General features: G+C 34.5%; 1 protein-coding gene and 1 long non-coding RNA gene across 3 annotated transcripts; one reads left to right on the forward strand and one right to left on the reverse strand.

Moving 5' to 3' along the window:
• Positions 1 to 825: 825 nt before the first annotated feature.
• Positions 826 to 14,172, reverse strand: LOC121418527 (transmembrane protein 196-like). Of its 2 annotated transcripts, XM_041612441.1 has the most exons (7): positions 13,924 to 14,172; positions 11,826 to 12,137; positions 9,250 to 9,306; positions 7,300 to 7,413; positions 6,175 to 6,360; positions 3,231 to 3,344; positions 1,127 to 1,243 (listed from the first exon to the last, which is right to left on the reverse strand). In XM_041612441.1, the coding sequence occupies exons 2-6, from the start codon at positions 12,051 to 12,053 to the stop codon at positions 3,246 to 3,248; spliced, it is 684 nt and encodes a 227-aa protein (XP_041468375.1). In that variant the 5' UTR covers positions 12,054 to 12,137; positions 13,924 to 14,172; the 3' UTR covers positions 1,127 to 1,243; positions 3,231 to 3,245. The 2 variants fall into 2 exon arrangements, with proteins under 2 accessions (XP_041468376.1, XP_041468375.1); XM_041612442.1 differs by lacking the exon at positions 3,231 to 3,344 and having other exon boundaries at positions 826 to 1,243; positions 13,924 to 14,168.
• Positions 14,173 to 16,517: 2,345 nt separating this feature from the next.
• On the forward strand, positions 16,518 to 21,320 carry LOC121417968. Its single transcript, XR_005970409.1, has 3 exons — positions 16,518 to 16,733; positions 19,527 to 19,726; positions 20,512 to 21,320. It is a non-coding gene; the product is annotated as an uncharacterized LOC121417968 (long non-coding RNA).
• The last annotated feature ends 595 nt before the right edge of the window (positions 21,321 to 21,915 follow it).

Consider the following 21,915-nt stretch of genomic DNA (forward strand, 5'->3'; position numbering starts at 1 on the left):
TTTGTTTCATTAATTGAATAACATCGAGGAGTAACCGCCCCTGCCTAATATCTTAAAATCTGCTGAATCAATTTTCATGGGAAATAAAAACAGAAAGTCATCAGTTGAATATATCTTAAAATACCATGTCCGTAGGAGATGCAGGGGATACTTACTCATTTGTAAATTGCTAAGGGGAAAATACTGAAACTTATTTGGTCTTAAGATATCAAGATGAATACTGTTTTTTTATTACATAGATTATCGCCAAGTTATAAAGAAAAATAAATAATATAGGTCTATCATCGTACTATACTCTGGCATGATAGAGAATATGTAGATACATAGATCCTAACAGAATTATTAAATCGCAATTATTTCGACAGAAATATCTATTTTTTTAGAATTATTTAAAAAAAAAGGGTACAATATGAAGAGCTGCATTTGATACTATAGACTCTAAATATTTTCAACATAATAAAATGGTATAATCCAGTGATGCATTACAAAAAAAAGTTATGAACAAGACTTTGCCTATTAAAGTGGATAATGTGAATTTGATCTTAAATATCCGTTACTAAGAAAACAATGAAAGTCACTTAATCAATGATATGATCAAGCCGGATGAAGCAAGAATTCGTTCTTTCGTCTCTACAAATATTTAGATTGGATGAATTACTGTTTAGGTTGGTTATAGCCAAACTTTAAAAATAGAAAAAGAAAACATATATTCAAAGCTGCAATACAACATGATGAAGGTTGATTACAAAAAAAAAATACAACAAAACTTCAGAAAGTAAAAGCAATAATTATATTTAAGTATATTTTCCTCTTTTGCTTTTAAACATCATGTGTGTTAATTTGTTGAATAGCACTGAAAGTCGAACAGGTAAAGCTAATTCTTGACCTTTTTATACTAATTAAAAATTAATATTTCACTTTGGCACCACCTTAATATTCATGACAGATTTGATTTATTCAAAATAGCCAGTCATATATACAAATATCTTAATAGCAGTTGGCAAAGATTTGGTCAGCCTTATTATCTTATAAATATAAATAGAATACAAATTCTACATTTCTGCACTTTACATACAAACTTTCGTAAAAAGTGTAATTTGTGTTACAGGGTATTTTGACTGGCGTTGTGCTTGCATGATACAGTCCTCGCCTGAGACGGCGCTCTTCAAACTCGATGATAGCGGATTGATTTGGCGCGTTCTTTCTCCATCTTCTCCAACACTTTCCTCTCGTGCTCCCGTTGCTATGGGCAACAAACAAATTGAGCAAGAGAAATGAATGGCGTGCACGAACGAAAGGAACATGTTTACGTCAGAAAGGAGGAGGTGAAGTATTGGGGAAGGATAGGGCAGTGACACCGTGTGTCATATTAACGGGATAAAAAGAGATCAGAGAAGAAGACGATGAGGGAAGAGGAGAGTGACAGAGAGAGAGGGAGAGACATAGATAGAAAGAGAGAACTGGATGAAAGGAAGGGGAAAGGGGGCTGGGAATTATAATAAGACTAAAGGGGTGGGGCAAAGAAAGACAGAGAAATGGATGGGGGAGAGTGAGGGACAGAGAGGAAGTGGGAAAGTGGAGGGATGTCCACTTAAACGCTGATATTTTAGAGTACAGAAATAGAAATCATAGATTCAGATACATATACAACTTAAAATCCACATAATTATCAATGTTATATCAATAAATCTTAATGAAGATGAAGAAATACATAAAACAAAGAAAAAAATACGAAAAAATATATCAGAACAGAAGTGAGTTATTTCCATAGCGTTTTGTCGGATGACTACATTCAGTGCTAATACTCTCCTCTGTAATACACCTGTCAAATGAATACATATCAATCAGAATTTGAAAAAAAAAAGAATTAATGCAAAAATATATGTAATTAAATCATTGCACTCAATACAGTGTTCATGTGTTAACGCGTTGCCTCCAACTCATTCGGAGATTCTTTTTGTGCTAACAACTAAATAATGAGACACACTATGCGATGGAAAATCAAAATTCCCATTTCGGAAAGCCTAGAAAAATTTTGTTTCCATAATTATCATTTAACATGTTAAACAAAGTGTGAGGTGGTATACTTAGTTTTCCTTTTTCTTTACATCGAGCAACATTAAAAAGAATATTGAATGATGACTTTCGTCAGTTTGTACATATTACCGTATCGTAATAATGCAAATATTAGTAACAATGAATGATAATGAAAATGATAATAACATCTTATTATATGGAAATAAATCATTATTGTTCAACACAACACTTTTTAAAATTCGAACATATTTAGAGGCGCATTATTACAATAAAATTATTCCGTATCCTAAATTTTCCAAGGAATTTGTCGTCAGAGCAATGAATAAAGACAAAATACCTATATGTTTTTACTTAGGCGGGGGTGAGGGGTGGACATGCTTTTTATACCTCTATTAACAAATTCATAAAGAAAATTAAAATATTATAACAGTAACAGCTTGCGAATTAAATCTCACTGCTGCTTTAAGCTGGGCCACAACAAGTCTAGAAAATTTAAACAACACGTTTATACCTTTGCAACGAAATGACTAAGGCACAGGAAAACAACAACAAAAAGGGAATTTATAACAATATAGTGCTCCACATAAAGCATTTGTCTTTAATATTAATACATTTGAGCGGTAAATTGCGACTGTTGGACAGAGTATCACAGATTCTTGCTATCCAGCAACAAATATCGAAACATATTTTTAATAACAAAAAAAAAACAGTGACCATGAGCTTGGTCATTTCTAAGCTTTACCAATTAATTTGAACTAAAAAGCCAAACATAAAGAGTTTCTTGATTGGAACATAGCATTCTAGAAACGGTTAGACTAAATCTATAACGGATTTTTGTGTGATCTATTAAAAAAATCCCATAATCAATACTGAAGGATTTACGAGTATAGTTTTGTTATTTGTAAGTGTTGTCGGTGTCAGTCGAAATCTTAGTCAAGAAATTCGAAAATTCAAATTGGTGAAAATAGTTTTTTTCTCGAAATTTCCTGTAAAAATCCCAGGTAAGTCAATCATAAATCTATTTGTCACCTTATATCATATATAAAAAAAAAGTTGCCTGTAGTATACACATTGTTAATCATGATAATAATGGTATTCAAGAATTCAACCAAAATTAATTGCTTCAAAATGTAGTACACGGTGGCCTCACTGAAGCGTTATAGATTTGACACTTTCATTCTCCATGTTCTCACCTTGGTTGGGATTAGTTAATCCGTGTCTAATCCTTGATCTCTTGATTTTGAGCTGAGCAAAGGCAGTGTCGTCTTAATAGTCAACCAGCCCGATCTATTGGGGGCTTCTTTTGCCTGTGGAAGGTGAGGGTGTATTCCGCCCCGAAATATATCAAATAATCAGGGGCTAATTTGAAACACGATGCAGAGTGTTTTTTTTTGTTAGAACGCAAGACGAATGTACTAGGCCGTTTCACACAGATATAGTGGCCGTTAAAGACAGGTAGTCGTTATAGAAGAGGTAGTCAGTATATCAGAGATAGTGAGGTCTAATCAAACGTCAACACGCTAATTTATTCAAACCATGCTCATTATAGAAAATCTAATGTGAGTTCTAGATCAGAGGAAAGAGGTTATCACTTTGCAGATTCGGATGTCGAATGGCGAAAGGACGCCGAGATATAGGCGACATACGCAGCTTCGGCGCTGCTCGTGTAAATTTCAGAATATTTGGGAAAGTTACACGCCATTGCCAATTTCAACGATATAACGAAAAAAACAATGAAGTCGTCAATATTTTTCTATGCCATCGAATAGGCCATGTGACTTTCCCGCAGGTCGCCACAATATCCTTTTTATCTATATAATACCGCAAAATCTCGGGTCCTATGTATTCAGCAGAGTGACAGAAAAGGAATGCGTTATCATTATGCTGCTAGAAATAAAGTAGGCTTAATGTTATAAAGCAAACAAACATGCCAAAAACACACTTCGAACAAAAAGAAGCACATTCAAAACGCATGTAAATAGAAATAAAATTTGATAGAAACACAATTAGCATAGGAACATATTCAAGTGGAAATTCCAGAAATAAATGGGTTTTGGGAAGATGCTCGCACCTATTGTATTTTTCGTCGACATTTCCTCCTTAAAATTTTGTCGGTTGAATAAGATTTTGATTGCTTGCAAAATGTACTTTATCTGACCGCAAATTCTTCGGCATCAAATTTACAACAAAAATCAATTCACTATATAATAGTTTTAAAATGTTAAAGAGAAACAATATAAAATGTAAGAATGGTATAATAAACCACATGAAAAGAAAAGTGGTAATTCATGTCTGATAAGATCTATTCAGACATGCAATGATGCGATAATGATGTTGTTATCAACACCGTTACTATAAGGAAACGGATGGGGAAAGAATAAAGAATAATGATGATGAAACAATAACTATGAAAATGAGAGAGCATGCGAAAATAAGACCGACGTTATAAACGACAATTTAATATTTACATAGATTTATGAGAGCATGATCTACTTTCACAAAACGGAAATATATTTAGATATTGATTATTAAGGAGTTACGCTGGATGATAACATAAGGGATAGAAATTCGGGAAAATCCAATACCAGTCTCAAAAGCCACTTCTACGATGAAAAATGAAACATAAATGTCACACAATATCAATTATAATGTATATATCTCATTAAGCAACATTATATCTATCGCTTCAAATACGATGAATCTGATGGTATGAATATAGGTTATTTGGTATAAGTATAATTATAATGTTAAACGAATAATAATATGAAAATTATTATATGGCTACATATTCTATTGAGTGTACTGTAAAAAAATGCCAGTGAAATAGTGCGTATCAAGAACCATGGAAGTGATATATAGGTATATACGTTAATATTATATGATATATCCATAAGTGCATTTAATGTAAAAGCCACCCCAATCTGTTCCAAGATAAATGATAATGTTCGGTACGCCACACATAAGTTTTCACATAAACTATTTTTTGCTAATAGGAATAAATATAAATGCATGCGTATTATATATAAACGTGATTCAATAAATAGAATTATCATCATAAATTACCCTTCTGAGTCATTTAAGAATTTATTAACACAATAAATGTAAGATAAAAGGGAATGTGGAACAAAAAATGTGCAAATAAGCATTCTGCTGTTTTCCCCCAAATTCAATATCAGATAGCGACTGAGTTGCAAGGTTGGTCTTTATATTTACGCATCGTTTATGGTGTTTTAAAACTAAGCATTCTTCCTAATAGCAAGATACTAATCGAGGTTAGCCCCAAATAATGTCATTTTCATAGTTTAAACAATGATTTTAATTAAATCTCAATATTGTACATCTAATTCAGTACTAATTCTACTTATTCCTGTTGCAGAACATTGCGATCATTTTAGTGAACATATTTACACTAAACCCCCTAAACAACCCTAAACAAATTAAAATAAATTGCCTTGAAAACCGGTACAAAATGTGAAATGATTCTATAAACCCCTACAAAATAAAAATCCCCGATAGGCCTATATGTACACACATTTTTGGTGTGTAAATCATTATCTCTACAATAACTAATATGAAGTGCTATTCTGAAGAATTTATTTATTTATTGGAAATTAACCGAGCGATGCAATTAACATTCGTTATTTGTCCCAACTAGACCTAACTTTCTTAAATTGAAAAGTCGCACGAATTTCAAGCATTCTGTAATAATCATTATTTTCCCATAATCACGTACGCAAACACACACCTGACAAGTTATTATTTCATCTTTAAAAATAGAGTATTCACCCTGCTGTGGTAATGTTTTATTCATCTGCCTTTTTCCTTCTTTTCCCCCTTTTTTGTTGTTGTTGTTGTTGCCCGTTTGTTCGTAATTATTTGTCTTTGATATATAAAAAGGGGAAGACTGAATAAGCTGCTTTTTATGGAGGATAATAGATACCAACAAAACGATAACAACTAGGCCTATTATTACCCCGGCTGCACTTTATTCTGCACCTCAATTCATTCAAGAAAGTTTAATCTTTCAGGAACCCATTCGCCTCATCCGGGTCGAGAGCAGCAACATATCAGTTTCTGGGAGAAATATTTTGTAGGGACCGAACAATTTGCTAGAAAATTTTCTAAGTTCAAACTAACCTGTCTAATTTGTTCTTGTCGCTGTGCGATAATCTGTTCTCTTGTGATCACCCGTTGCCCGCCGGCCCGAAGTGCCTTGCGGACATGCTGACCTACCAGGCAGCTGAACAGGGCGCTCAGGGCACAGATAAAACTCTCCGCTCCTGCTATACCCAATGCGATATTGATGACAGGATCTACATTGTCCTGAGACAAGGCAAAGGGACATAGCACGGTTGTTTAATTCAAATAACTGAAAATATCTTGAGACAAGAAAAGACAGGGTACGGTTGTTGAACTCAAATAACTGAAAGACAAGAAGGGTAGTAGAAATATTTAGACTGTGCTTCTCGGCCAATCAAAATCAAGGAAAGTTGTCAGATCTGACAACCTGTCGGACAAAATTATTGATGAAACGCTCCCATAAGGAGAACTTTTCATGAAAGGACTTGTCGGATGTTTAATCGGAAAATTCTTATTCCATTTCCATCCAAACACAATACAAAGTAATATAAAGTAATACAAATCAAATACAATTTTACAGACGAGCATTCTTACTTCGTAAAAAAAAGTTTAATATTGAGATAAGTGGAAATGAGGGGGTCCACCAAAAAACAAAGCTTGTAAAATTTCGTTATATATCTGACATTTATCGGAGTAACAATGCTTCTCAACCCAATAAACTTCCTTGTTGGATAACATGTCGTTTAAAAAAATCTCAATTCCATAATCATGACAATGTGTTTTGTAATTATTATAGGGGCCTATCAATAGGTCAACATCTACCGTAGATCTTGCACTCTAAAAAAAAGAATTAGCTAAAAAAAGTAGTCAGCTGGTTGTGTGTTTGTGTTGTGTGGTTGATTATAATCAAACATTGGCCGATCTAGGTAGGGGCACATCCGGTCCGTTCCCCCACCCCCCTTCAGACACAAAAACATATTTTTAGGGGAATATGTCATTGAAACGGAAATGGGGATTCCTTTTTTGTGTTGGTTGTAAACATTTTTCCTTTCCGAATGCCCCCTCTTGGAAAATCCTGGATCCGCCCCTGTAAACAAATAGGACTGAAAATGACAGTTGCATCTCGTTAACCTGTCATCTGGCCATTTTTTTTCCTTAAAATAGTATAGTGGGTCAACTTACCTTGAGGAATGTCTGTCCGTCTGTTGTGTGGTTGACTAGACCAAGTCTCAAGAGCTGCATATCGATGATACCAACCATGAGACTGATTATGCAGAACGATGAAAAACAAAATATCTGTAGAGAGGGGTAAAATGATTTCATATATAATAAAAGAATTCATTTTCATAATCTAGTAATTTAATACAAAGTTAATTTACCAAAATATTGATAATTCCGTCGCTTTTGCTAAACACTGGGGAAATTTTACCAACAACTGAAACCTTTCATACCTCAGTAGCCTACACTCTGCAGGTACTTCTTCAGAGTGGTTAAACCTTGAGGGTGCGATTTTTAAAATTTAATTGCAATTTACCAAAAGTTCTAACATAAAGAGCATTTGTTTATATGATTATCATTATTTTAAATTTTTCTATTTCATTAAATAAAACAAACCCGTTTAGAAGTAGCTTTTCGGCTTTGACTACAGACAAATGGGAACCTTTTAGGAATATATATTCAGTAGCCTTTAATTCCACAAACATCACTGCTACAGCTCACCAAATAGAGAAGATGTAAGTCGAATCGTCGACAAAAGTACATACTGCATGCCACATTATGTATGCACAATGCGTGAAATACACCGTAGCCAAAGTCCATGATCCATGCAGATGGCATGTACAATTTTTACTAACACCCTGAATGATGTCATATCATGTCATAGTATGGACTATTGAATGGCACTAATGACTTCCATTAGAATAGTCTTGTTGACTGTTCATGTTACATTTTGTGAGACAATGTTAGAGGTCAGAGGCATAAAAAGTACATTTCCAGGGGTCCGTTGCAGAAAGAGTTGCGTTTAAACGCAAGTCAAAAAATCAATCGCAAGTCCCAAATGCGCGTTGTTGATTGGTTGAAAATCAAGTTACGCATGATTTTTAGAGTTGCGATTGATTGCATCTCTTTCTGCAACGGGCCATGATTCTGCGTCGATGTTCTCAAATAGATGGTATTTAGTCGCAGATCATTAATCTCATGGTCCATCGTTGATTTAAGATAATGGGACAGATATGGTTATGAAACCCAAATAGAAGAACTTTAACATTTTGCTTACGGTTGCATGACAAGGAACGTGATGAGAGTGACGAATGTGTTAAAGGATTACAATATTTTGATTTCTGGGATCGGGGGGGGGGGTCATACTATGATTCGGACGGCAATAAAAAGGTATATAGCAAATCCACACTCAGAATGTAGGAAAGTATTTTTAATACACCCCTTTCCAAAAAAAAGGAATTAAAGAATAAAATAAAACAAAACAATTACACTCATCAGATAGACACGTGGCTTGGTAATTGCATTTATGTCTGCCCAAATGTCAAGGTCGAGATCTGAAATCATGATTTGAACCCGGGGGGGGGGGCATTTCATCAAATTTTCGAACTAACAAGTTGTCATATCTGAAAAATTTGCTTGATTTTGATTGGCTATATAAGAGCAAGGTTACTATGGTAACTGTTGCATTAAATGGGGATTGTCAGATAAAAACGTTTGACAAGTTCTTTCATGAAACACTCCCCTGAACTGTACCAATTTTTCCTATGGTGACAAAAGAGGGCGACATATCGAATTGGTTTCTCAGATCAAATTAAGTGAACTGAATAAAGACAGCATTTTTAGAACTGCTTCGGTGAAAATATTGGCAATCGGAAGAAGAAGAAGAGAAAAAGCGCGAGAAGATCAAAGAGACATAAATGAAGGTATAAATAAAAGAAAAAGGAGATGAAGAAGAATATGGAGTTGAAGGAGAAGGGGAAACGTGGATAAATACCAAGTACATAATCTGAAACTATTAACTTCACAATGTTATTACATGAACAGTAATATATATTTTTCTTAAGCAAAATTAATGATTGATTTTATTTGAAATTTGAAGTGAAAATGGAACATGAAACTTTTAATTTTACTTACAGTATATGGAGTACTTCTCTTAGCAGACACTATTCCAAAGACACCGCAAAAGAAAAACTGTTGAATGGAAAACAAATGATTGACATTGGTTTGATGAATGATAAAAATACGATTATCCAATGAAAAGAAAATCGTTTTGTCATATCGTCGAACGTCTATTCTTAGATCATGTGCAGCATATCACCATTAAAACGAAGTCAGTTTATACACAAAATACCGTCTCTAATCATCATTTTATATAAACTGATAAAAATGTGAGAATAGACTGAATTAATTTCACCAATGACTCGATTTTTTTTTACACCATCTCTTCATTATCATTTATGAATAAATGTTCCTTGATTTTTTTTTTAATAATCAAAATGTAAAAGGTAGTTTCAAATGTGATTTACACTGATTAAATTCAATTCAAATCATTTCATTCAATCCGAATGTTAAAAATCAATATATATACGAATACCACATGAATGTACACATATTGAAAATATTGTTTTAAAGATTAGGGTGGCCCAAAAAGCAGATGCTTAATGAGTGGCACTAGCGTACCTATGGGGGCAGACTGCCCCCCCCTGACGAGCCACAAGTGACCCCCTCCTTTGAAAGTTGAAGACCTTTTTTTTTCCCTGTGGAAAAACCTAGGTACGCTACTGATGAGTGGGATAAAAAAAAGTACATAAAAGTAACAATATAATAACTACAAACAATGCAGAATAAATAAGACGGAAAACCTACAGGGAATGGGGGGGGGGTCAGGGAAAGGGTATGAAATATGTAACTATTTGGCATAGTTATGAATGAAATTTTGAGTTTGGTTTAAATGCTATAACATTAGTGCTATGAATTACATTGAAAGGGAGTGACTTCCATATTCGAGGACCAATTGGATTTAAATGCATATGACTGATTGACTGCTCCTGGGTAATTGAATTTAGAGTGGGAATGAGTATTTTAATGATGGAAGTCTTTATTATATTGAAATACATGTAGATTTATTATATTGAGGGGTGCTAAGTTGTGATTAACGCAGTACATTAAAATTACTATTTGAATTTTATGAATATCAAAAATTGTCTACGTGTTTAATATATAATAATGGGCGTGACGGAGCCAAGGCTAAGAGGAGTTAGAACAAATACACAAAGCCCTTTTTTTGGGTGTATGGGATTTAGTTTTTTAGTGCCACAACTTGCATTTCTCTTTAAGATTATTAGGGCCTAAGTAATTTAGCTAATACACCTATTCCTTGGCATCATATTACTAACAAAAAAGTGTTGTTATTGTAAGACAATTTACCATCAAGAGCAAATCCTAAATAATTTTTCGAAATTTTGTAATTTTAGAGTTATACATTTCTAATTTTGATATTGAAGTCAAAAGAAACATATGGGATAAATGAGGTTTCGGAAATAAAATAAGTTTTGTCATAATTAACGAGTTTGATTGCATCAAACCAATTACATATCATTTTACATAATTCAATATACCCAAAGTTGTTATGGGTAAAAATGAAAGTCGTGTCGTCAGCCAAAAAACAAACACAGACATGATTAAATAATGATTCTGAACATAAATCATTCGTAAAAATAAGGAAAAGAAGTAGGTCCAGTATGGAACCTTGGGGGACTTGAGAATCACAATTTTAACTGAAGTGTAGTTTTGTCGACATGTAAGTAGCTCTGGAACCAAATCCCACAATACACCCCCAATACCGTAATGACCTAATATATAAGAGTATGTTATGGTCTATGATTTCCAAGACTTTTGATAGGTATATAAGAATATTCCAAAATGAGTGGTAATTATTATTTATATCAGTTAGGAGAGTATTGTGTAAGTCAATTAATGCATATTCACATGATTGCCCAACCACAAATCCATACCGACAGTTGTTTAATATTCTGTTATTAACTACACTGTTAAAAAACCCTGATTTTACAGGAAAAAACAGAAGATTTTGCAGAAAGCAATAACAGAATCATTCTGTAAATTCATAAAACAGAGATTTTCTGCAATTTAACAGAACAGTTCTGTTTGAAGAGGGTTGTTTTATTTAAGGAAATTTGTAAAGTTCCATACACCAAATACCAATTTCCTGTACATTTACATGATGCAATATAAGATTTCGCAATCTGGTAAGATTACAGGAACTTTTTTATTTTCTAATAGTGTAGGTGGGAATTTAGTCTTTTGTAAACAATTTTCGAGGATTTTTAGGAAAGTATGATACACAATTTTCCAGGATTTTTAGAAAAGTATGATAACAATTTAATAGGCTGGTAATTTGAAAATGTATGTTTCACTCCTATTTTTAAAACTGGAATGATTTTTCCGATTTTTAAGCTATTAGGTACTCTACCAGGACATTGGTACTTTAAAGTACCATTGATTGAAGAAAATTCATGAACCCAATAATAATAACACGCGATTTTTATTATGAATATAATCTGGATTACATGAAAAGGTGTCTAAATTTTTATTTGTCTTAAAAAAAATCTTTCAGTTGTGTTGCTCGTTTAGTGTCATCGAACATTAAAATTAACGAGTCTATTAATGTTATAAGTTTAATTTGAACTTACACAAACACCACTCCATATCGGTGATACCGTGTGCGCGAGCCAGATGTGCGCGTCACTGTAGAGGATCACTCCCACTACAACACTGGGGAGGCCCAGTATCATGTGAGGGACGGAAAGAAGGACTAAAAGTACAGTGACCGAGCAGCATCGAAGGCATGTGATCTTCCGTTTCTCATCTGCTTCCGGGTTATTGCTCGAAGCGGACGTGTCAACGACCCCAGATACCATGTTGCAGCAAAGGAGTGGGAGATGAAATTATGGAGCAAGACTTTCTTTTACTGATTGTTTCCTTCTCTGCCTCGTCTGGATGACCTTTAGAAGTAATTCGTGAGAAGTAAGCACATAGAGTAAATGCATTTAAAAAAATAACTAGAGAAAAAATCTATGCAAAGGCTCAAGAGGACAACGCCCTTAATGCAACCGACATTATGTCGTGATGATAAGAGACAGTTAAAGTTACAGTCAGAATAAAATAAGTACATTATTTGTAATATGTTTTATTCATATTGTTTCCAATAACAACAACAACAGCAATAATAATAATAATAATAATGATATAGTATTAATAATGATAATAAGAACGGTATCATCATAATCATCATCATTATCATTATAGATATTATTTACAAATAAAAAATAACGTTTTACCAATTATTTTTACCGATCATTAAAAAAGTAAAGTGACATATCAATTGCTTTGGGGATGAACATCATAAAGATGAATAAAATAACTAAAAATCTGCCTGTACCCTAGTTAAAACGAGATCAGACTAACAAGAACGGCATATTTTCATCTCTATTATATTCAATATTAATTACGAACGTGACACCTTTATCAGTACCATTTGATTTTATATTCATGTCCCATACTCTTTTTCCAATGGGGTTGCCAAATTAGAAATGTGTTACTACAGCTTATCGGCAAATCTAATGGGAGATATGAATTACGTCATTCATCTACGACATTGTCACGTATCAAAATGGAGTATGTAAACCATGATAATAGGTTAAGTAGCCTATTATGGGATAGAAAGCAAAGCTCTGAAATTGGACCACCTTTGAGGCGTGATTCTGGAGCGGATAAGAGGAGGCTGGTGATTAGCAAGTCTGATGTTCATTTCTCTTTTTCTGTAATTCTGGCGCAAGCTTTTTTTTCTCTTCTTTTTTTGAAGCCCAAACAGAAACCTCTGTGTTCGCTTATTTTTCAGTGGCATTTGAAAGGTAAGACTTAAGAATCCAGAGCATCTGTAAACATCAAAATATAGACATCATAATGACAAACTTTACAAAACTGTCCCCTTTTTATACGCACTGTATACATAATTTGTACAGAGAATAAGAGAGCATTTTGTTTATGGAGATGTTTTATTCTATAAAGTGATGATACCGCATCACCGTAACACGCGAGTTTCCTTCAAAAGAATAAGCTGGAAAATAATATTCCATTGATTGCAGACAGGCAGCGTATGGTAGCTATTTGAATGGCTGCATTTTATCACTATGGGCCAACAGCAGTAAAATAAAGTATTCAATTGTGAGACCTGCATACATTACTGGACCCAACAATATTCCCATGGTGTACAAAACATTATATATTTTTTTTTAAATAAGAACCTACAATGTTGTTTTATTCTTCTCCGGTCTAGCCACACTATATTCTAAATGGATAAATTAGAAAGGCAAATGTCACACAACCTTATCATTGACTGCATCATCTAACATTATGCTAGTCATTATTATGTAGCTTAGAATAAGACAGCTAAATTTATTGTTGTGCATAACTACCTATTTCACAGCATTTATACCTTATCGGCCTCCACCTTATAGCATCCCGTGTGAGAAAAAAAAATAATTGTGACTAGAAAAGGTCTAGGTCTAGAATATTTCCAAAAGAGAATATATCTATTCAAAAATAGTATAGAATTGGAATAGCGACACATTTTTCATGATCATAACGAATAATATCAACGATGATGATCATATTGAAAACCTATCAGCATTGCCATTGAGTTACAGCTATCTAAGGAAGATGTTAAAATACTACTTCTTCACTGGGGAATATTTGGGACAAATTTCATCGTAATAAAAGCAATCTTACCTTGCAGAATGCAAATGTAGTAGCAGCTTATGACCGTCATGTATACAACACTTTATCCCAATGATGTAGATGATACATCAGCCGCCATTCCAACGCTTTCCCTACCGTGGTATAAAATACCAGTAGCAATGCCCAGTTGTGCGCTTCTGTCTGTGTGTGTCTCCCTTGCACAGAGCATAGCGACGCCACATGCAAACACACACACACACGCGTATAGCTTTATTTTGTTCGACACACACACACACACGGTGTGCATCAGCTGTGATGTCTTCGTGGAATTGGTGGCGTCAAAATTGGCAGGGTCTGTAGGTTGACAGGTCACAAAATTCATATAACAATTTCTTAACCTTCTGCATTCTCGTTTAATGTCTATTAAGCAAATATATAATTGTTTGCTACTAAATAGAATAAATCATTAATAATATTTCAAATATTCTCTTGATATTGTGGTTATTTGCATTCATATTTCGCCCCAAAAGTAATAATGATCTATACGGAAAGTGCAATGGGACTTGCGTACTTCGGGGTTCATTCATTCATTCATTTCGGTTTATTGTACAATATACTTCCTTGTTAAAACAGTCGGGAGACTGACACAAACAAAGATTACAATGTAAACATAAATTTCATAGTTACATAAGTGAAATGAAATAGTCAAATAATGTAAAGTAACAATCAATTTAAATTGATGTTGGTATATTGCACTTACAAGCTAATTATATATGAGAGCACGTTACAAAATAAATTCCAAAGATATTTATAAATAAAAGCTATAATAATTGGTAATGATAACTGAATTACATGCACGAAATTCAATAAACAAATCTATAAGTTGTGAAGAAGGTTGAGATTGGGATATGAAATAAAATCGCAAATTGGAAGGTTCACATTGAGAAATAAATATGGAATTATGTTTTTGAAATATAATTCTAAGGCTAATGTAAGACATCTGACATACGGAAAATAAGGCATAGAGCACTGTAAATTGTATAATTGTATCTTGTATTCACAAGATACCACGGGGGCCCAAGAGATCAGTTCCAAGTGACCCAGATGCCCCACGTCTGATTTATTCAACTAAAACATACATTGCAATACAGTATAAACTGGGGTTCACAAAAAAAAAAAAAAAAAAAAAAACGATGCCAGCAATTTTATTCTGTACCGGGGCCCAGATAGTAGGCCTGGAGGGCCCACACAAATATAAAAACATTATAGTTTCAAATGAGGATAAAAATATATTATCAATGACAGCAACTTTCTTTTGCTCACCAGGCAAAACAGAAGCCCGGAAGGGATAAACATGATTCATCAGCTGAAGATATACACGGGCAAAGATGAGAGAAGTAAAAGCAAAAGAAAAAAATAAACAAAACTGAATGGATGAGTGAATAATTGAGCAAAATAATGGTTTTCAACTTTGCCCGAAAAAAGCCTGAAAATCTTCAAACTAATTTCGCGCGATTCTGAGGGGTTTTTTAATAATAATAATAATGATGATGAAAATAATAATGGTGGATTCTTTCAAAGCTCAGACATCCGTCAGGCGTGACGCTCATGGCGCTATGTACAATCATAAAAACTGATAAGGACTTGAGTGCATTTAAGTACAAGCTTTTAAACTTAATGGAATACAGAGCTAAAAAAAAAAAAACTGGAGGAAACTTTATACAGATATTTCTGACTTAGTTTGCTTTCTAGAAACATTCCTATTTTGATCAAATAATAAAAATAAAAATGATTGATAAATATAGCATAAACATCTATGATCTCATGATCAATTCAGTGTTCTTAATTTGACTGACTTAAATGAATAAATTACATTTGATAGCGATAATATAGTTAATATAAGTGAAGAATAAAATCAAAAGGTGAAAAGATGTGTTTTAAGCACTGTGCCCCCCCAGGAAAATCCTAGATCCGCCCCTGGTTTTAAGTAATTGTTTAAAAGAAGAGACGGAGGAAGCCTGGCAGAAGAGAAAGACTGTTCCACATGGGGGGGGGGGGGCTGCGTGGGAAAAGTTATGGTTACCCGGAGAATGCTTGGATCTAGGAAATTTGAATCGAAAAGAGTCTGATGATCGTATGACGATCGAGAGGGTTAGTATGCCTATATTGAGTTCTGCAGATAGATTGGTAATGAGCCATGGACTGTATCTAGCATCAAGTTTAAAATTAGTATGACTTGAACAGATGAAGAAAAATCAGACACACACACACACACAACACTATGACATTTTAAAGATTTGCATTAATTCGGTGAAACAGTTCTATGCAGGTCTTCATGAATATTCAATGAACAAACTGATGATAATGATCCACACTTGTTCTTTTGTATTTCATTATACGGAATAATATTCATTCAGATTTTACAGGGACCTGGAAACGATTTTTTTTACTGGGGTGCTGATGTAAATTTGAAAAGTCAAAACAAAAGTTTGTCACTACAAAATAGAAAAACGGAGGTCAAATTGTTTTCCGAACACGTCCCTGTTCTAAAGTAGCTGGAAAGGTGACATTTTACTATTTGTGCCCCCCCCCCGGACTAGTTACTGGGGAGATAAACGAGAGCACAATGGCGGGAATTTCGAAAAGCTGGTGTGATAGGCAGGAGAGAGTGATTGTATTTTGCCGACTGAGCGTGCAAGTCGTGAATACGGCAACTCAAACAACATGGCGTGAAAGCTGAAAAAGGGAATGATGTGTCACAGAATTTAAACATCGGACTTCTGACAGATTTCTTTCCTGATATTACTTCGTATTAGAGAGAAAATGATGAAAACTTCAACAAGTGATTTGGTGATAACTTGGTAAGTGAAATAATTGTCTAAATGTTTGGAACCTTTCAAATGGCTCAAAGTATTATGGTGTTTTGCCGGTTGCAGTCTGCAGCCATGCGCCTGTAATCCAAGCTGTGGGGAAGTTACAAATTGATGCAGAGGTTCGAGCCCTGGTCACGTCTTTCGGATGGTGACGTTAAAGGTCGGTCCAGACGTAAATAATCATATCTGATTGATACACGTCTGACAAAACTCAAATACACACACACACACATGCAGCATGTCTGTGTTGAGTTCTGTGCAGCATTCAACACACACTGAAGAAAGCTCTCTTTGAAACAGAATTTGATAACCAAAAATAATCAATTACATTCATTTATGATCCCCCTTTTCATTGCAATCTTAGTGAAAGTTCTTTTTTATTCATCAAATCATTTAAAAAAAATGTAATTTGGAGCATATTTTGTGAGGCTCTAGTGGTCGAAAGTAAAAATATGGCACACAAACTCTCTTTTTAAATAAGAAAAGAAATGAAATGATTCAGTTTAGTTTGGACCAAAACATATGAATAGTGGAATCTGATTGTGCCCAAAAATAGCATTTATCCACTTGATCAAGAAAAAACAAGCCAAACATTGCCAACCTTATTTCAGCACACATGGGTTACTGAGGAATTATATATCAAAATCTTGTACATTGAATGAGTGTCAAGCTATTGAGAACTATAAGAATAACCTAAAAGATAGAAAAACGAAATATTAGATTATATTTTTTCTTATACAGATTGGCCACATCTGGCATTTTTTAGATCAAAAACTAGTCAAAAACCACTCATTTTGTGTTCTCTTTCTTTCAATTTCAGCCCATACATCTTTATTGCCAATCATTTGGCATTACCAATCAGAATCAACTGTCGAATACAGTAATTTGTTTGAAAAACACAATGCCAATTCTGTCAATTACTTGAAAAGAATATGTTTATGTGATCACTTCGCCAACGTCCACTGATATTTCTAACAGATTTCGTTCCAATGTTGTCAAATCCATTGCCATCCAAAATGCGGGCCAAAAGGGTCGACTCCTTTCCGAAAAGTTTACAGAACGTGTAGGCCAATATTGAATGCCCATAATTAGTACGTGGCTGAGTTTGTGCCTCAAAATAAAAAAAAGGATTATTTTGCTTATTTTTCTTTACAACTCACAGTCTCGCACACACAATCATAAATTATTGAAGAAAAACAAAACAATTATTTCTTTTTAGTCCAGTGAGACAGATGGGTACATCCTGTGCGTAAAATAATGATATCGTGAATTGGGTTGTGACACTTCTTTAAGAGAGAGTTTTCACATCGCAACGCAAAAGGCTTTCAAGAACATAGAAAATTTATTGTCAAATGCCCTTCATGAAAAAGAGCAACCAAGACGAATTTTCGAAAATGGATGAATCAAAACAGCAGTTTCATCCTGGACTCTGGTCAAACGACATACATGTATTTGCATTTTTTCGTCAGGTCCAAAGCTTAGGACGAAGCTACGGTTTTGGTTCACCAACTTTCGTCAAAGACCTCAAAGCTATTCATTGTCATTTGACGGGCATTTTCAATAATTTACTGTGTTCTTATATTTTGTTTTGCATCGCGGTGGCCAAAACTCCCTAATGTCAAGAGACAAAGGGAAAGGAGACATTTTTGTATAAAGATTACAAAGTATGTAGCTTAAAGGATGTTTTATGCAATAAAATTAGTCTCTTCTTGTAAATTAAATTATGTTACTATCAACAAGAACATCCATCAGAAGTCCTATCGTAGTTATGTAGGTTTACAGTAACAGCATATTTGTCATTATTGTAACTACACAGGAAAAGTGACCCTGATTGAGATTGGCTGCTGATCTCTGACCTCACCATAATGACAAAGTTACGATAATAATTGTCTTTATGAAACAGGCCCTGATTAGTTCAAAGTAATTTTGAATGCCAGATTTTATTTTTATAAGAGAAAATGAAAACAAAAAGAACACCTTGTTCAGAATGTTTAATTAAAATCAGATGCTTTAAAGCTTTGCTTGATTTAAAAAGTCAATTAAGAAATCATGTCACGTCTTTTACTATTTAAAGTTTATAAAATGAAATATTGAGTATTTATTTTTTCCTCGTAACGAATAGATTTTAATAACAATATGTACTATGTCATTGATGGAACATATGCTTATAAATTTAATGAAGAGCTTATTGTAAAAAAGAAGAGAACAAAGAAAATAATATACTCATTAATAAAACAGAATTCCATTCAAGTCATGAAGTGCTCTAAAATGAATGTGCTGATGGAAGCCCTGCCTGAACAGAACTTCACTATATACCTACATGTACATACAATGCGCCGGATAAATGCAGGGGATTAAAATTTACGCGTATAAAACTTCACATTCTTGTATCACATTAAAAAAAATGATATATCTGGCTTTCACCTTTCCTTTTTTTGCCTCGTTATAGGTGTCTGTGATTTTTGATAGAGTTTCCTTTCTTTTTGCTCCATGGGGGAACTGGGGCCCGGGGGCGGGGCACACAGTGTGCACACAAAATTTGTGGGTGAGCATGTGCCCCACCCCTCCCCGTAGCCATGCCTCTGTAAGTCGATACGTGAAACACCAGATAAAGGAAAATTAAGAAATGTAAGAGTTACAACTATGTTAACTTTGCCATTGTATTCGTTGTGATACGGGCTCTAGGTCTGTTATTTTGTGAGATGACATAGAAGGGAAGTTGGTCATGTATCTTCGAGACTTTTTTTCACTTGTATTCTTTTCTATTTTGCCTTCCAACAGCATTAACCAGGTGTCATCCGATTTACACTTATGGTATATACATCCCGAGCCACGATTGGTAGTGGAATACAGGCCTACGCTCGAGTTCATATCAACATCCATGCAGCTTGGTCAGATCAGCAAAGATTTAAACAAGTTTTCACCAGGAGGTGATGTTGCTTGAACGGCATCTATACCATTCCGCATGTGGTTATCTTACGGTGAGATACAGTCTAACGTCATTTTTTGACGGGCCAATTCCATTAATTCCCACTTGAATCGTAGTGTTGATTATTGATAGAGGATCACATGAGTAAATTTAATCCAGAGTTAAAGTTTCGGTGTTCGTTCAACACATATTGATTGCTAATTTTACACTCTGGTGTTATTTTTCCAAGCCCGCGGTTGTAATTTGTACACCTTAGGGCGTGGTCCTCGGGGGACACTCACTGGCATTAGTTTCAACGCCCTGGTGTTAAAGTGATATGGAGTTTGCCAAGTTGAAAAAAATAGTTTTAAAAATTATGAAACATATTTGAACACGTTTTTAAAAATACAATAGAAATAACGATATATTTAGGTACGAGTTCATTCAGTACTGTGCATTAATGTATTTCATTTTTTACATGCAGGGGGAGGGGACAGTCCCTCCCCTTCCCCCTGAATTTCAAATTTGGTGTAGGCGCCAATGGGAGAAAGGTCCCATCGGCGTCTGTAACAAATTTGAAATTTGATGGGGTGGGACACGCCCCCCCCCCCTCCGCCATGGACAAAAAATGTCACAAATTGCGGCTCATGCCTTGCAGGGGTCCTTCATGGGCAATTATTGATACGAGACACACCAGATAAATGGAAGATCAAAGAGCCATATACGATGTTAACCTTGCCATTGTTTTGGCTACCATAGAAACCTTGATTTTCATGGGCAACTGATACCCATAAAGCTGTACATTAAGAGAAACGGAACATGGATGTATAAGATGTATAAGTTTCTTTTCTCCAACAGCCCGAGAATTAACCTGGTGTCGATCAAGACTTCATCACCAGTAAAGACGATTGATGTCCACCTCATGCACAATGAGCCACAAGTGGAATAGGTTTACCTCGAGTACACTTCACCATCCATGTGGCCTGGTCAGCGAGGAATGGAACAGGTTTTCATCAGGAGATGCTTAGAGGGTCTGGTGGACAGGAGAATGTTGCTTGGAAGTCATCCGATAATGCTTATCTTACGGGGAGATGAGAGATCTGATGTCATTGTTGACCATCGCCATTTGATTTGCCACTTGAGAGGACCCAGTCTTACTTTGAGGAGTAAGATAGGATTTGGATAATGGATTTCGGTCGACGAATATACCATGCTGATGTAATGATTGGAAAGTTCATCCTTTGTAGTCTCGTTTTGGTGAGGGGTGTTGCAAAGATCCAGTTGATCTTATGCATGTCTTCCGCTTACTAGAGCCTAAAGACAACCGCACACCTCACGATTGGTCTGCGACCCGATTTTGGAATAAAACGTAGTAGAGTTTGATTCTTATATTGAGACATGGAATATCTGTCTGTGTCAATATTCTACATCATCATACGAATACATTATGTTCAAATATGTGGCCATGCTGTGAGCCTTATTAGAATAAAAGTGAATTTGATATCTAGTCGTCATAGCAATCATACGATTGGCTACGATTTGAAACCAATTTGGCCTTACTAAAAAAAACGAAGGCTTACAATCATCCAAATTTGTTATATTAGTATTCTTACAATTAGTTTGAACCACAAATAAAAAATACTTTTTATTCACATTTTCAGAAAACTAGCGAAATGCGATTTGTTCCAAAATCGGATCGTTGACCAGTCGTAAGGTGGTTTGAAAGGGATGGTCCAGGCTGGAGAGTTTTCTGTCTCAATAAATATTGTAAAATTCACAGAGCAAAATGCTGAAAATTTGATCGGATAACAACAGTTCTAGGCATATCTTTATGAATATTCCTTAGATGGGCTGATGATGTCATATTCCCATTTGTTCTTTTGTATTTGATTGTATTAAATTAGGTTTATTTACAAATTTTCTACCAAGCACTAAAAGATTTGATTGACAACTGATTAAGTGCATTATTATTTATTACCGCAACTTATTTCATGAGAACGGAGATACATCATTTACACATGTATGAAAAATGAATTATGATTTCATGAACAACATAAGAAAAAAGAAAGAGGTGATGTGCCATCATTAGCCCACCTAATGAATATTCATGACAACGTGCTTATAACTGTTTTCACAAAATATTTATAAATTTTAAAATTCAATAACTTCCTTATTTGTTATTCAATTTTGATGAAATTTTCAGCATTTTGCTTCGTTAATTTCACTCTATTTATCCAGATATAAATATTTTCAGCCTCAAGC

The sequence above is a fragment of the Lytechinus variegatus genome, chromosome 7 (genome assembly GCF_018143015.1).
Source record: "Lytechinus variegatus isolate NC3 chromosome 7, Lvar_3.0, whole genome shotgun sequence".
NCBI classification, from domain to species: Eukaryota; Metazoa; Echinodermata; class Echinoidea; order Temnopleuroida; family Toxopneustidae; genus Lytechinus; species Lytechinus variegatus.